The sequence below is a fragment of the Leuciscus leuciscus genome (assembly GCF_965113295.1).
Source record: "Leuciscus leuciscus genome assembly, chromosome: 18".
Classification (NCBI taxonomy): domain Eukaryota; kingdom Metazoa; phylum Chordata; class Actinopteri; order Cypriniformes; family Leuciscidae; genus Leuciscus; species Leuciscus leuciscus.
The window spans coordinates 26,657,949-26,675,250 of record NC_138742.1 but is presented as its reverse complement, the minus strand read 5'-3'; the positions used below and the strand labels follow the sequence as shown (position 1 = coordinate 26,675,250).

The following is a 17,302-nucleotide window of genomic DNA, read 5'->3' as shown; positions in this document are numbered from 1 at the left end:
CATCTACTAATCCAGAGGTTATGAACCAAAACTAATGTTGTCATTCCTAATTGAGTAATGAAATTCATAGGCAGCACACAGACAGAGGCGGATTCTCTTGTGATTTTGGTGCCGTTTGGCGAAAGTTGTGCTGAGATAAATCATGCATAACGAGAAACGTGTTGTGTTGAGAAGGCTTGTAGAGAGAGCCGTGATCAAAGACAGTTTTCCAGATGATTCTTATAATAGTGTTGCGGGGATGTTTTGGATTTAGATACACTACTGTACATAAGTTTGGGATCTGTAAGATTTTAATATATTTTAAAATGTAACTTATTCCTGTGATCAAAGCTGAATTTTCAGCGTCATTACTCCAGTCTTCAATGTCACACGATCCTTCAGAAATCATTCTAATATGCTGATTTGGTATAAAACATTTCCTATTATTATCATTGTTGAAAATGTAGTGTGAAATGTAATAGTGATTGTTTTTCAGGACTCTTTAATAAACATAAATTTAGAAAGAACAGCATTCATTTAAAATAAAGCAAAATATATTAATCTTTAATCAATTTAATGCATCCTTGCTGAATAAAAATAGCAATTTCTGTAAAACAATGAAAAATTTAATAATAAAATCTCATAGTGATTCCAAATCCCCATGTGCGCAGTGGATACTGTAACATCTAGTGCCACCAAAATAAGTTCTAATAGAGACTTTCTGGTCATCTGAACTCTGCGGGCTCCTCAATGTACTGGCCCTTGAGTAATTACAGACATCTATCTTTCACCCAGTGCTGTTCTCTAACAACTTTGTCCTGGCCTGCAGCCAAACACACACTGAGCCGGCAGCAATGTGAGCAACATCAAACCGCGCCCTGTCCTCCTCAACAGACTCCCTGTCAACACATTTCCTTTGAGTCTTCAAAGAGAGAATCAGTGACTTTCTGAATGTACCTGCTTCTCACCGCACAGTAGTGCACTAAGTCCATTCAGTGTTTTCAAACTAAAGACTTTACTCGTGCACAGATATTCAAAAACAAAAATAGTGGAATAAAAGTGAAGAGTCCACATAAAATCATTAAAACTTGTCAAATGAAAAATTACATTTAGAGGAAAGCACTAAAAAAGGGTTATATGGGACAAGACTGGGATAAATGCTAAAATATACACTCAAAAGGATTGTTACGTGTTTACTTGAGACTGGTGTGTTAAACTTGCTCTAACCAAAGCTATATCCAATCTTTCAACTGTCATTACAATATAAAGCCAATAAAAACAATATATTTTATGCAATATGCGTGTCAATGAAATTACCATATTTAAATATTCATTTATTCAAAAACATCAAAACGCAATTCAAACACACAAGGACTTGAATACGCCTCTTCTACAATTAGTATGTGTTTAATCTCTGAATTAAAATTAATTTAGGGTAGATATTTTTTTGAGGGGCATAAAGTAAAAAAAAATGATCTCATAATGAAGAAAAAAAGCCACAGAAGATGTCAAAAGTATTAGGGATGACATCATTTTAGAGGCCAACTTGGAAGCTAGCATCATCTGGTTCATTCAACAAAAAAACAATAGGATTTTTCCATTGGCTTTAAGATTATTGCACAAACTAAACTCTAAAAAAATATTTTGTTCTTTAAGAGAATCTTTACAAATGAATAGAACTTTTGAAACCCAAATACAATAGCTAGAAGTAAAAAACTAAACATAGGCTATAAACAAATGACACCATGGTCCCATGACTTGGACTTCATCGTCATTAACTCTTTCCCCACCAGCATTTTTTTTTAAAGTTGCCAGCCACCACCAGCATTTTTGATCACTTGATCAAAGAACAGAGTTTCTTTAAAAATAAAAATAAAAATTGTATTCTAGCTTCATGCATTCTTTTCAACACTTGAATGTGGGTAAATTTCATAAAAAAAAACATAGATGGAGTAGATCGAGTCCATCAACAAAGCTTCACAGTCCTGGGTCGATATTTCATTCAGTAGTTTTGATTTATATGCTGTTAAATGTTGATGATCGCGTTATTTTATATGCATCTGCTTACATATGTTATCGCTTGTTTCTGCATCTTCTTCGCATGTGTTTTGATCAGGAGATTCTGTACTCTTTCAGAAGATGTGTAATAGCGCCCCCTACCGGATAACAGTGAAAACACAGAAAGCCGGAACTTTCCGTCAAGTTTCTAGCAGCCCTTTCAGTCTTTATTTAAAATCTACAAGTTTGAAAGTTTGAGTTCGATTATAAAGACTTTAAAAGTGGACTAGTGAGATGAGTTTACCTGTTCAGCATGATGGCGTTTAATGTCCCACACAACCTCTGTAGTTTCATTTAGACACTTGTTATCATCCGCCTTTTAAACATAAAAACGTTTCTTTCTTTTTTTTTCACAAGGGGGAAGTACTAATGTATTTTATATCACAGAATAAAATGTGAAAATGTCTTGAGCTTGTGTTAGCTCTATATAGAGCTTAACTTGTAGAGAACCCGGACGTAACATGCAAAACAATTAACATTAGCATTGCTTTTCACAGGTGTTATCTTCAAAGGGCTAATTAACAGGTAGTCTTTTGCATCATGTGTAGTTTGTATCCATCATGCATTGTGGATTCTACAGCCTCAAGCCAACACCCAAACCAACACCCACCCCTCCCTGGTAAGATGGGGGGCGGGGGGCTCCAGGTCTGAGAGGAGTTTGAGAGGGAGCAGTCTGGAGCCAGAAGCCTGATGCTGGGGCTGATAGTGGGCTTGTCCCGTCGTCTGGCTTCAGCGTGGCTCCTCTCTCCTCAGCTGCCCGCCTCTGAACACACTCCTGTTTACAGTGCGGCTTGACCTGGGTCAGGACCGATAACCATCGCTCCACTGACATAATGGGCAATCCGCATGGAAACCATTTTTGTCTTATGGAGAGGAATGCAATACGGATAAGGGGGAAGCTCAGAGGAAGAGATTAAAGTTCCGAGGAAGTCTTTGAGAGAAGTGAGACTGTGTAGGGCCAAGACACACACGAACATTTCCGACTTTGCCACTTGATATGAATGTGTTTCCAATAGCACTGATAATTGTCTCATTTGTGTCAATTTTTAATATCTGTTTTTATTCATTTTAGAAGAAACATCTGAGATGAAGAAGAAACGCAACTGAGAACCCTACCATGGGCCAGATTTACTAACAGTTTGCGCCAGCGCTTTTGGCATTATTTTGGCAACTGTCAGGATTTACTAAAGACATGCAGTGAGAAATTAGCGCTGAAAAGGCATTGACATTATTTTTGAGGCTGACCTTATTGAATATGCATTCGTATAGGAGTTTCCCTTTCAGATGCAACATTTATAGGAGGAGAATATTTAAATGAATCTCTGATTTACGAAGGTTTGCGCTAGTCAGTTAATTGGTATTTGCACCATTATTTAACGCCCCCAAAAAGCATGTCTTAAAATAGATGCTAATTTGCCTTGTTTAGTAATTTCAAGGATTCAGCACATAAAATGAAATAGCATACCAGTGAAGTGCCCACTGAAATCAACATATTGGGTCTCATGGGTTTGGCTTCAATTTATACAGCCGCAAAGATAAGAGTGTGAGGCCGAGAGAATGAAGCAGAAAGAGTGATTGAGAAGGAGACAAAGGAGAAACAAATAGATCTAAATATAGACAGAAAGTGAGGGACCAAGATGCGGGCGGCAGAACAGAGTCACTCCTGCATGTGGTCTCACCCTCTGGTTACGAGAGTCTGGGTGGTCCACACACACACACACACACACACACACACACACACACACACACACACACACACACACACATAGGCCCTCAATTTCCCTCAGCTCTTAATTCGCTTGTCGTGGTTTCCTCCACAGGCCAGACTCTGGTTAGCCATCACCACTGCAATGCGTCACATAATGACAGCAATTTGCGGTCGCGAAGGGAGAAAACGAGAAAAGAAGACAGAAAGACATGAGCGTCTTACTCCCTTTGTGGAAGATAAAGCCACAAATATCTGAGAGTAAAGGCATGAGTCAATCAAGTGGATGAGGAGTAGAGAGAAAGAATAAGTGGAAGGACAGACAGACCCCTGATCTGTGGCTGTGTTTCACCTTTTGCACATGGCATTAAAATATATCCATGAGATTGCATATCAGGACCGATGTGTGGATTCACATTCTGTCAAAACTGTCACAGAGAACAGTTTGATTTAAAACTACTAACTGAGATGAGGCTACTAGCCACACAATGTATAGTTTTCCATAAATTAGCATCATTCTCTATTTCGTTCAGCTCAATCAGGCCTCAAATGCCCCAGGACATGCTGGTCCACGTCATGACTTTCTGAGAAGACTTGAAACTGATATGCTGCAGGTCTTTTCAAACAGCAAAATTCACTCTAGTCCATTTAGTCTCTAGAATAGGGACCTTGAGTCCACTGTCCTGTAGGGTTTAGGTCCAACCCAGATAAAACTCACCTACCTATTATTGTCCAGTTGTCATAAAGACCCTGATTAACTTGTTCAGGTGTGTTTGGTTAGAGTTGAAGCTAAATTCTTCAGGACAGTGGACCTCCAAGTTCAGAGTTGTCCACCCCTGCTCTCACTGGGAATGTCAATGTCACTGTTTGAGATATATCTTCATTAACATTTTTATTTTATTTTATTATGTTTGTAAATGCATGTAACCTTTTTTTCTGATCTTTTACACGTAGAGAGAGAGAGAGAGAGAGAGAGAGAGAGAGAGAGAGAGAGAGAGAGGACACAGTGGAGACAGGAGGGGGGAACTGAAAGCCAAATTCAACCCACATTCCCAGCAAACACAGAACGTTCCCCTAACGTTCCCTTATGGTTCCCATTTGGTTATTTTTTGGGAACCAAACGAGAACGTTCTAGGAACGTTCCCTGTAGGTTATTTTTAGGTTTAATTTGTTAACCTAAAGGGAATGTTCCCGGAACGTTCCCCTAACCTTAAGGGAACGTTCTATTTACGTTAAGAAAAATTTTCTGGATAACCAATAGGGAATGTTCTTGGGAACGTTCTGGGAACATTTTGGGAACCAAAAACTAACGTTCCCAGAACGTTCCCAGAACATAAAATTGTTACCTGGGTTAATGCCATGGCTAGATAGTTGTGCTATAGGGACACATGCAGCATCTTTACATCCCTTTTCTTTTGTGTAAAGTACCGGTAATGGACACTCTATTTAATTAATAATATCAAAATTTGCATGGATCTCTATCCAAGCCTAGTTCTCCAAATGTATGTTCAAAGTCACGTTTCAGACACAGTCCAGAACTCATTGTGCTGCATGATTTTTGTGCTGCAAAGAAAGTTTAGTAAATCACACATGTTTTCATTTTTATGATGCATTCAACATGTTCCACTTGCCATTCATCTGAAACGCCCGATAAATCATTACAAGGTCGAATCTGTAGTTTTGTTCAGTCTTTTACAAACAAAAATTCTTTATTTTGACATACAAGTTTACACTAAACCACTCTGACCAGCTTCTGGGAGAGATGCAGAGAGGTGGAGGTCGAATCTAAAGGAATAATGATACCGACATACATGTAAAAGCCAATCTATAATACAGTATTGGGTACTTCAACATTACTACTTGTAAAATTGTTTTATTGCATCTCATTTAAACTATAATATGCAAATTAAACAATTACTCCCTTCTTATATAGTACAATAATCAATCAACCACATTAACACCAAAAGAGGCAAAACATCCAACATCTCTCTACATGTTAAGACTATTTGCCACCTCCTGAAAACTCCACTCTCTAATCAAGTATCAAAGAGAACGTCTTTCAAAACCTTTTCAAAGCAGAAGTGCGCTATTTAATGTGTTGCCTAGAGAGATGATTATTGCAATAAATTTCCTGTTGTCCCCAGTGGCGAGCAGCTGAGGCAGCTGCAGGTCGGGAGGAGGAAACGCCCTCTCTGGCTATCCTCTTCCCTGACTGGAGTTCACCCTGTCCCTGGAGCTCCTGGTCCTGACCGCAACCTCCAAAAAAGATGCACAAGATGGTTTGCTGGACTTTGCAAGACATTGACATGCAGCTTACAGATAAAGATTGCTTTACATTTGCTGACATTTGCTTTTGTTTCCCTGCTGTGCATGAGTTGGGAAACCTAATCTGCACGTCAAAGCCAATGAAAGACATTGAAACATAAATTTCAGATGGTGACCTCAAAATCAGCTCTTATTCTTTTCATTTATTTTCATCAGATATGTTGAGAATGCTTTTGCTTTTCTTAAGTCTCAAAGCAGAACAACTGTCCGCATTCAAAGTGGCAAATCATCTGTAATGCCTTTTTGCCAATACCTTTGATGTTCGCCAGCAGTTTGGCAAGTGAGAACATGCAGTGGTTTTAGTCATAAAGGATTGTACCTGCACAGACCACAATGTTCTTGGCTGGAATAGAGTTTCTTAATGGAATTATTGGAAACTGATCACATGCATTTATCAGCTTTACTGGTTGGTCAGTTTGGAGATGCTACCTTCAACCAGATAGTACACTAGCACTCAATCTTGTTTAACTTTTCGGCACACATCCAAGCAGGCCTCTTCCATCCATCTGGGTAAGAATTCTGAGCTGTAATTTTAAGTTTATTACAAAAAATGAATTTGATTTCAATTTTTTTTTTTTCAGTTACTCTTAAAATGCAAGCTATGTTTTCTTTGGCACAACCCGACGTAGCATCAAACAAAGTTGTGATGTTCAAAGATCTTATTTACAAGGTTGCTGATGTGTAGATTTCTCATAGTTTAAGGACGCCACCTACATTTCGACACGTGCCTGTGAGGTATGAGTGTAGTTGGCTGGTTTGGGCACCAATAGATTTGTTTGGACTGTAGCTGTGCTTCTTTCAAAGAAGTGATGCCACATGAACACCTCATGGCTCCCTTTTTAAGCAAGCATTCGATCATCTTTTACTGCTCGACACAATGCACTGAATAAACTAGATCGTCCTTTAGAAATGTCCTAACTTGAGTCGCTCCAAAAAGCACTAAAAAAGTGTCATTCCAACTTGCATTTTTGTCTCATTACAAAATGTTTCCACATACTGCGCAAATCTTACTCCGATATTGAGATGGAAGGTCATGTGATTCCACTTTCCTAGTTTAGTGAGGAAACCTTCTCATATAAGCCTGATACATAGATAGTAACCAAGATTCAGCCAGTAATCTTTCCTGATGCAAGGCACAGCCCTAAATAGTTCAGATAAGGAAACATCTCAGTTTAAAATTCCTGATTTGAGCCTGCCTCTGTCTGGCTATAGTGATTCTTCCTGGTCCACATATTGCAATCTGGGATGAGTTGTATATTCTCAATGCAGCAAATGTAAGCAAACTCATTAAAAAAGCATTAGGGGGGGACTGTGTAAGCTGTAAGCTGTATGCATGTAAAGTAATCTATTTGGAAACTCAGAAGGTTTAATTTGCCCCTTCATTTGAGTAGACGGCTTCTCCCATATGTGGATCCCAAGCATCTCTAGATGGGAAGTTTCTCCTCTATGGTTAAGATCATGAATCTGAAATCTGAGCTCCTGTATAAACCACTTCCACTTAACGATCAGTTTTCTGGGTCTCTTCTTTCCCAGCCTTTGTCCTCCCTTAAGGTTTCCAGTGGTGTTGAGGGGGTGAGAACATGTCACCTCAAAAGCAAAGTTTATAGCTTCTGTCAGATCCAAAGAGCCGATGGTGAAATGTGGCTGAGGACTTAACCACAGGTTAAGAGACCCCCACACAGACCCCTACAGAGGTCTACGATGGATTGTCAAGTTTGCCCAGGGGCTGATTTATGAACCTCTGCCACTGAAAAGGACAGAATACACACTTAACCACTCATTCGATAGTTTTTCCCTCAACAGAACCCACAGAAAAAAAATATTAAAAAAATCTTAGAAGTTGCTCTTTCATAGTTCAGGAGAATTCTCACTTAGGTTCACTTAAGAATCAACTTTGTCACAGATATTCTCCCTAAAGTACCCCTAGAGACAAATGAGGCCATTTGTGAAGTCACATGAAACAGTAAAATGAGAATGTTTGAGTATATTGAAATGTCGTACTTAAGGCAAAATACCAAAATCTGCCATCATATCTGAGCATAGTTTGAGACTCTTCTGAAATTGTATGTGCATGCATACATTGCAAAAACTAGTCTACCACCACTTTATTTCATTCCTTCTTTTCTACAGAAAAAAAAGGAAGGAGAAATGCCACGTCTTAATTTTAAAGATGGATCATTTAATGATCCAGAGGGGAAGTTAGTCTCCAACATTGTTGATAGTACAATCTATGATATATACAGTAGTTGATGATGTGACCAAGGTCTACATCTCTGCAATCCTACACAATATTTTTGGGGGTCCCACAAGGCGTTTGTTCTTCAGGGTTGGTTATTCTACAATACGCTGAGTAGAAGAATTCGGGTCTTCTCCTCCAGCTCTGGATCTATTTAAAGATGTTCTGGAGATGAGGCAGTCTGCGGTAGGTCCACTGGGTTTATTTATCCTGCATGGGCTCTGACTATTTTCGGGCTGACTTCACAGGGCACTAATTGCTCTCGTTTCACTGTTAGGTAACGGGAAGAGAAGGAAATGAACAATCACTCCCATGTTTGTTTGAGGGTGAGGTTGAGTCTGCGACTCCGCATGTGTACTAGCTTGTACACAAATGGAGTCGTGTGTTAATGACAAGACATTCTACATGGAGGGGAAAAAAATGTAGCCGGCCTGTTTTTTGTTTATTTGTTTTTATTTCCATTCAGCCTTTCTATCCGGAATTTGAATTGAGGAACTGAGGAATGTATTAAAGAATGTGTTGTTTTTTCCTCCATGAATTGCATAAATGCACTTTAAATTACCATTATATAGTGAAGTTTAAAAAGTAAAGACATTGAAAAAAAGTTTGTTGTCATGTATAATGAATGGGATTTGGTTTGGCAAGCAGGGTCATAACACTCTCAGGTGTAAACATACCTCTGTCTGTCTTACAGCCTGGAGGGTATGTTGTACACCCTGACCCCTCTCACTCACTCACTACATTGCACATCAGTGTGGCAGATTCCTTAGTCTGTTTGAATTGTCCAATGCTCTGAAAAGATCAGACTCCCTCCCCATTGCCTTGTCCATGACCTGTCCTGACACACAAAGCAGGTAAACAGGCCACTGGGGTACCATGAGTTGAGATCTACGGTCAGAGTCTAAGCCTTCTTCCCGCTTCTACCAGACATAATACATTACTTTCACCTGCGTCTTGCTTCGGTCATGAACCCATGCCGAAATTTCACCCCAGCAAACACGTACGTCTCTGTAAACTGGACTTCGTCAGCTGGAGTTTTTTATTAAAACTTACCATTCCAGATACCCCGTTGACATTTGGAGCCTCATTTGAAGAAAGTTTTTTATTCTCTTTCTCTGAGGAGCAGTCTGCGAGTATGCCAAATTTGTCCATGTGTTTCATATATTTGTTAACTTTCGAGTATTTCTTATTGGAGACTCTGGGTTTTGGTAATGGACTGTTGATGGGGGTACACATACAGCAATATAAATCCACCGGAGCACCTCAGCTGTGATGTTATTCCTCAGCACTTTGCTCTACGCGTGTCCTGTTGCAATGCTTTGCAGCGGCACCGTAAGCATCAAAGCTGTGAGTGATTGTCCGTTCAGTTTGTCTGCTAGCACCCCCTGAGGGATCAGCCTGCGAACTTACCACATTATAAAGCTCAAAGTGTTCACCACTGCCAGGATGAAAAGACCATTATCGCCCTGTTTCATTGAAGAGCTTAGGTGGTTAAACTGAGAGAACATTAGAGCCCTTGGAGCCGTTTAATGATGCAAGCTGCCAGAGTTGAATTTGCTCGGATTCAAAAGTGCATAAACAACCCTTAAGGTCTGAGGCCCGATCTTGAAAAGGCCTTCTTCTAAACTCTTCTAAGCTCACTTTTCACTAATATTGGTACCATTTTTATTGACAGCACAGAGAGGGGAAAGGAAATGATGAAACAAAGTGGCGGAAAGAGATCGGAAAATAACAGTATAGACTATGTGAGCCCTATCCTAACTTCTCTTCTCAATATGAGCACCATGCAGCAACTACTAGGTCATGACTCCAAAAGTCTCCCACTTTGCTTCCTGTAAATTCTCTACTGCCCTGTCCCAACCAACCAACAAACCATCCAACCAAATAAATAAATGGATAATTAATGAATGAATGAATATAGAGCTTGCTCCTCCTTCCTTATTTACTTTTGAATAAAGTCCTGACAAATTTTACTCATTGAATATCAATATTTATTTATAAACACATCCAATTATGGAAGTAAAATGGGATCCGAACAGCATTTCACGTCGAACGAAACTAAACTCAAATGTGTTTCATGGTTATGTGACATAATTGATAAATGTATATAAAATTTGTTCCAGCTGTATGTAATATTTGACATCATGATTTAGGTGTTAACTCTTCCTGTTTGACCCTTACAATGTAAATCACTGGTCAAAAGGGCTGCAAATAGATTTATGGCCCTAAAATCAGATAACACAACACACTTCAGAGCTTGAAGGCATCTTTCACACAGTCACTCTGTTCTTGTTTCTGACTAAAATGTTTCAAGGCCAAAGCACTGGAAGTTGAGGCGGGCCAGTAAGCGAAAACATGTGTCTGTAGCCCTCAGCTCGAGCTCAACATTAATTTGTGTTTGTGTAGAAAATTGCCCTGAGAGAGATGAAAATATATGGCCCTTGGCTTCTGGGAATGGGTTGACAGCTTTGAGGTTTGAGCTGGTTGTATGATGATGTTTTAGCTGGTTGATGCTTGTACTCATCTTCAGTTGAGCTAACCTGGTTTCAGTAGAGCTGACATTTTGAATGTTAATGGTTTTATCTTTATTGTAGTTATTTAAACATTGGATTTGCCAAATAATGCCTTGAAGTACAGTTCAGTACCCCTGCTATTCACATATACATGAACCAACTGTCATAAATAATGTGATTTAGAGTATATTGTTATTAGCTCAAACATTCTGCTTAAAAATGTGTAATATTATTTTTAAGTATTTTAACCAGAACTAAATCTTTAAAACAAAATATACTAATTATTGTTATACTACAGGGCTGTTGAATGCTTGAATCTGATTGGTTGACAAACGTTAAGGTGTGCAATTATTTCCAGGGAAACGCACGGCTAAAGTAGTTCCAGGCAGGTCTTGACCGCATAACATTTCCATATCACTTCGCCAAATGATTTCAGTTATTTCAAAGGTCCTTACAGCCGACAACAGCAAAAGAACCAAAACCCACAATGACACTGACCAAGTAAATAAATATAGTAAACAATGGGATAAAAGAACATTTCCATGTTTTTTGCCACAAAATCACATTTATGTAAGGAAAGCATATACTTTCTCTCTCTCCCACTCAAACGCACACACATACAGTACGGACACACACTCGCACAGAAACGTGTTGTCAGCGCTGCTCTGAAGATTTTATCAGTAAATTTTTTTAGCAACTTAAAAGCTACATGACATTTCTCACTAGCGAGGTAATAACGGCATTGTTCTTGAAGCAGATAAACTTACAGTGCCGCTATTAGTCACTGCTGCCGAACACCGTTGAGAGACGTACAGACTCAGGTAATTCACACACACTTGATAACTCTCTCTCTCTCTCTCTCTCTCTCTCTCTCTCTCTCTCTCTCTCTAATGACTGCATTAATAACTGCATTAGTCTGCTATCAGTGGCTCAAGCCTCTGTTACAAGCTCTAAAATGACGTTTTGGAATTAGCAACGGAGGCTTGGGATGAGATGCGTAAGAAATTAGTCCCACATACAAGAGTAATTAAGGACAAAAACCTGACAAATGTCTTGGATCACGACATCTGAACAATGTCTTGAGGTGTGTTAACTGTATATTAGCGTAATTGACTCCGGTCCATCGAATTATTAGAAAATTTGAAATAATTCAACGGCCCGTCGTCACTGAAAAAATGGAAACTGTGTCATCATTTACTTAACCTCATAAAACACAAAAGAAGATATTTTGAAAAATAGCTCAACCATTTTTGTTTATTCAATGAACGTCGATGGGGCCCAATGTTGTTTCGCAGAAAAAAAGAAAGTCAAAACGGTTTGAACAAGTAAAAAAAATCAAACAATGTATAAAACAATACACAACAGGTTCAAAACAGCCTGAGCTTGGTCAAAATGTATGATATTCACAAACTCTCTGCCATGATTGCATATACCAGTGCATTGATGTACTGTGATAATATAGTGTGTATGTTTAGGAATGTTCATACAAGTGTTATTCATGTTAATGTACATAACAGCAGTCTCTAACTTTTCCTTGTCTGATGTACCTCAATGTCCACTCCTGTTGAAACCAACAGAAACAAACAAAAACCAGTGCAAAAACAGACTGTCTCTGTGACAGACTTTTTCCGCGCCCCAGGGCACCTGTTGTCCCATATGGGCGATCGCTGCAGAGCGAGACAGGACAGGCATTTAATACTTGCAAAACGTCCAGCGCTGCTGCCTGCTTTCTCAGGAGCGCGTTCACACAGCTCTCACTTGTGCTTTGCTTTTCGCTCTATGAACTGTTTTATTTCAATTTAATGTGAAGCAAAACCTACTATGTATAAAAATGATGGTGAGTATCTGATTGTTGTGGGCAAAGAAAAATAAGCAATAAAAGCATATAGTAACATTAAATTAATGAAGTGAGTATAAGCAATGAAATGATAACATTTCTCATTGCATGTCGTTTTCTTAACAAGATAGTTTATGAAGGTTTGATTGTCTTGGCTAATGTAAAATATTTCAGATCCACTGGATGAGCAGTTTAAATAATAATACAAAAAAATCATATGCCAATAGAATTTCATGACAGAACTTTGAGGGAAATGTATTCTGAATTAGAAGAGGGAATTAGATGTGAAATCTGAAGTCTCAAGCTCAAATGGGGCAGTTGGGATGACATATTGTAGATTTAAGTACTGGTTGCTAGGCAACTGTACATCCCATAATTGAAAACAATAATGCAACAATTGGCCACAGACCCTTCATGCATTTAAATTTTGGCGAGTTTTCAGTAAAGGGATTAAAAGTTATAGCTGTTCAAAGTGAAATCATAATGACAGGCCAGTGCAAAAGCAAAAGATTTCAGGCCGGAAAGCAGTTGCATGTTCTAATGCAAACACTTTTTCTTGGTTTGTCTAAAAGTTTGACATGAAAAAAGGCGACCGATGAATGAGCACTTTCAGTAAACGACGTCAGAAGAACAGAGCTTTCTTGCAGAACGGTCCCCGTCGTACTTAAACACACACTTTGACATCTCAACAATGACACGCACATCAAAGCTCAGTCAATATTTACATCAATCTCCTCTCCTCCGGTGAAGAAAGAAAGAATTGCATTTGAAAGACTTCTGCTGGTCTGATCTACACAGAGTCGTAATGAAACTTTGTAAAAAAAAAAAAAAAAAAAAAAAAACTTTTCATAAAGTCTTTATGAAAATGTGTGTGAAATACCTCAATCTGACCAATAGAATTTCCAAGATATTCAATGAACACAAAGATTCGCTAGTGAGATTGTATTGAAATTTTTTTTAGGACATGATCAGTCCTCATTATATTAATAAGATTAGCAAAAAATGATCTGCAGTGTTTAATATAAGTAGGAAATGGACATGTACTTCAATGATGAATCTGAAGTCACAGTGCACTAAAGTGCACAACGCAATAAAATTTCCTACAACATTGGCAGGATTAAAAGAGATCCAATCCCATGCACTTGCAAATGTCTAGAGACACCGCTCAAGACGTTTCAATATGTTTGAAAGGTTGCGGTACATGTGTTTGCAATCCAATTCCCAACCATGAGCTATGCTTCCTCCAAAGCCTGAAACACAACTCTCTCCAGTTATTGATTCACGTGAGCTGCACAACGTTTTATGAGCAAACATTTGAGTCCTCCTTTGCGTCATCATTCACAATCAGGGGACATATGGCATGCCTTAGCGATTAGCATGGACTTAAACCCAACAGGCTTCCAGCTGACATGGAGAAACCCAATACTGTACGGAGCGCCCCACTGCATCACTCTCCACACACGTTCCCATCAGATACCGCTGCACTGAGAACTGTCACAGGACACATGGGAAACAAGCATTGCTTTTCCCGTTTGGTAACGAACTGCACGCTCTATGCGGTTCCGCTCGTGCTGAAATTGTCCCGTTTGGGGCAAAATAGCTTTGCTAATGTGAGCGGAGTTTGTATTACAGCTCTGATTGAAGGTGCACATCAGCACCAATCACTCAAGACGGATCACATGTATGTCATACGTCCTAAACTGGTGGGTCACCATCCAGAGATGGGTTGCAGGTCACAGGGAAAAAAACTAAAACAATGCTACATTTCAATAATATACCACATCTAATCACATATTAATAGTTAGGACAGCATAAATAAATTAAATTATAATTATTATATAGGAAGTATTTTATTTTACAGTCCTGTTCCCCATGTACATACTATGTACTTATTATAACTGGGTAATAACCCTGAACCTACCCTTAAACCTAACCTTAACCCCCGTAGTAACCTTATATTACCCAGTACTTCCTTAGGTAAGTACATGTCAAGTGCAACCATTATTTAAAATATAAGTCATGTTGTTTTTGGTCATGCCTTCACTTTAACCATGGTATTTAAGTGCAAATTCATCTGTCACTTAGAAGAAGCAGCCAAATCAGATGTCAGGTGTGCACTTATCCTCATAAACCATGAACAAAACTACTTAATATCAAATAAAACATGCCACAGACATTAAATGCAGGTGCACTTAGAATAAGCATAAATGGAAGACCAAAATGTGACTCTTCTTGATCTGTATGATCAATGATCTCTTGTTGACTTCTGAATGATCAATAATATTGGTACTGTGTTGAGTTTCCACTTGATGTCCTGAGGCAAAACCAGTTGTCAGAGTCTGTTATTAACCTTAAGCCTGTCATATCTCCTAAACCCGGCATCAAACAATAATCTTACAGCGTCCTTTTGAAGATATTTAAAGTAATCAAACCAAACAGCTCTCAAGATCTATTCGCAACCCCTCACTGTCTCAGCAAAAGCAGGTGATGGAAGAGGGAGGGCGTACTCACAGGTAAGACGTCAAAGGACTCAGGTCAGTTGGCACACTGGATAGTCCCTGTTCGGAGCAGTCCACGAGCAGAAGGATGCCATCCTCCTCACACTGGCACGCAGACGGGCACTGCTTCACAGGCACCGCGGCACCCGGCGGCCCGTGAGAATGGGCACACGAGACGGCATGCAGGATCAGTAACACCACCAACATGACAATGACTCCAACTCTTGTCTTTCTGTGGATGGGCTGTGTGTCTGTCTGTCTCTCTGCAGTCTCACTCAGCTGTAGCTCTATTTGTCTGTGTGTATGTGTCTGTCCTCTCTCAGCTCTCTGAAATGTTATCCTAAGCCTCGTCTCTGTAGATTTATTCTGTCACTTCAAACTCCCATGGGTGAATGAGTCAGTCAGGGGCTTACGCAGGTCTTCTCTCTCTCTCTCTCGTCTCATCTCACTTAGGAGACATTCACCTATTGTAGTGGAAGCTTGCAGCGCTCCTCTGATTGGCTGGAGCTTTTGGAGGGCGGAGCCGCCCGGCACAGCACTCCTCCTACTTTCTCTCGCGCGCTCTTTCTGCCTCGGGCAGCTGGAGTGGATGGTTGGAAGAAAGCAGTGGAGGGGGAGAACTGACGGACAGAACGGAGATCTCAATTTCACTATGCCTTCTCATCACACCTTTAGATGTAACACAATCCTTCCCTCATAATCACTTTTCTACAGCTGCTGAAATCCAGAGTTGCTCTAGATCCTCCAACGTAAATGTAGCCGTCCGTCAAACACTGACCACTTCTCCTGCTGTTGCTCCTCGTATAAATCACATGCGAATATTGTTTTGCTCCATTTCTCTTGGAGCAACGCTTACATGGTGTTTTATAACCCGAACAACAATAATTGAGTTAAGCTGCGGGCTCCCCTCAGCCAAACAAACTACAGATTTACTACTTCACTGTCCCAGCTTGTACAGCGGGGTGTCTTTTCACCGCAAGAGACATGAATATCCTATACAGAGCGAGAGACATTTGCATTGCTTGCTCCGTGGGTCTCACTTTAACTAGTGGAAGGAACGATGATAAATAGTGCTGTTTATTCAATTGGAAAAGTGGACAATGAAATTTTCCAGATCACTAGGTGATAAATACAATCTGTTTATGTCTCGAAGGATCATGGGAACTCCTGATCGATTGCCGTCAAGGGTCCTAGGAGTGGCAACAGCTCAATTTTACCTAAACATCTCAGAAAAACACTAGAAAGATGTACCACAACATACACGTTTCCAGGAAATGTCCAGGATATTTCCAGAAGCTGTGTAAGGCTTCCTTCAAGATGTGACTCCAAACATCTGCAAAACTTCTTAAGTACTGTCACTGTGGCCGTATTATCATGCACATGATGTTTTATGTTGTGAATTGTTTGTAATATTTATGTAATTTGGATCATCTTCTAGAATGCTAAGTTGGCATTGTTTTCTGGAAAAGTTCCCATTAGAAATCTTGCGTAGTAGTGCCCAAAGCACTGTCCTCTCTTGTTCTGCTTCATTCTATAATTTTTTTAGCTTGTTTTTGTTATGTTCATGGGGGGTCTCGATTGTTAGCGTGACACATTTCCTTTTTTTTAAACTGTGGCCAGTTTCAGAGAATCAAATAACATTAGTTTGAGTGCTTCAGTTGTTTTGCATTAATCTTAGTCATCACATCTGTTTCAAAATCTTCCTTTCTAGGAGTCGATGCTTTTTATACTTTAAGCGTTACAGTCCAGCATGAGGATCTCCAGCGCTGCTCATTCATCTGTTTTAGAGTCATTCACAATCGGCTCAAATGAATTCCACTAATTCATTAAAATTCCTCAGCTGAGCCTATTTTCTGTGGAGCCTTTGTTACATGCCCTCAAAAAAAAGAAAGAAAAAAAAAGAACTGTAGTCATTGATGCACGTTATGTCTGTATTATCCACACACACACATACACACCAGCAAAACTCTCACACACCAAAACACCATCAAGAGCCCAATTCTCATGCAAACGTTCATTGCAGTAATTGCTTTGCCTGAGGACAGCCTCAATATAGATCCACAAACATGCAATTCTCCCCTCTCTCTCGGTTTAATTTATGTCAGTTCAGTTACCAGTCTTGTCATGCAAGAAGTGATGAAATGTAAGAGA

At 39.5% G+C, this 17,302-nt stretch overlaps 1 protein-coding gene across 1 annotated transcript in view; it reads right to left on the bottom strand.

Moving 5' to 3' along the window:
• lgr6 (leucine-rich repeat containing G protein-coupled receptor 6) overlaps window positions 1-15,571 on the bottom strand; it is an 84,518-nt gene extending 68,947 nt beyond the window's left edge. Inside the window, exon 1 of the mRNA XM_082145059.1 lies at window positions 15,165-15,571. Coding sequence (XP_082001185.1) covers window positions 15,165-15,358 — 194 coding nt within the window. The 5' untranslated portion in view covers window positions 15,359-15,571. The remainder of the gene's footprint in view (window positions 1-15,164) is intronic.
• Between the last annotated feature and the right edge of the window lie 1,731 nt (window positions 15,572-17,302).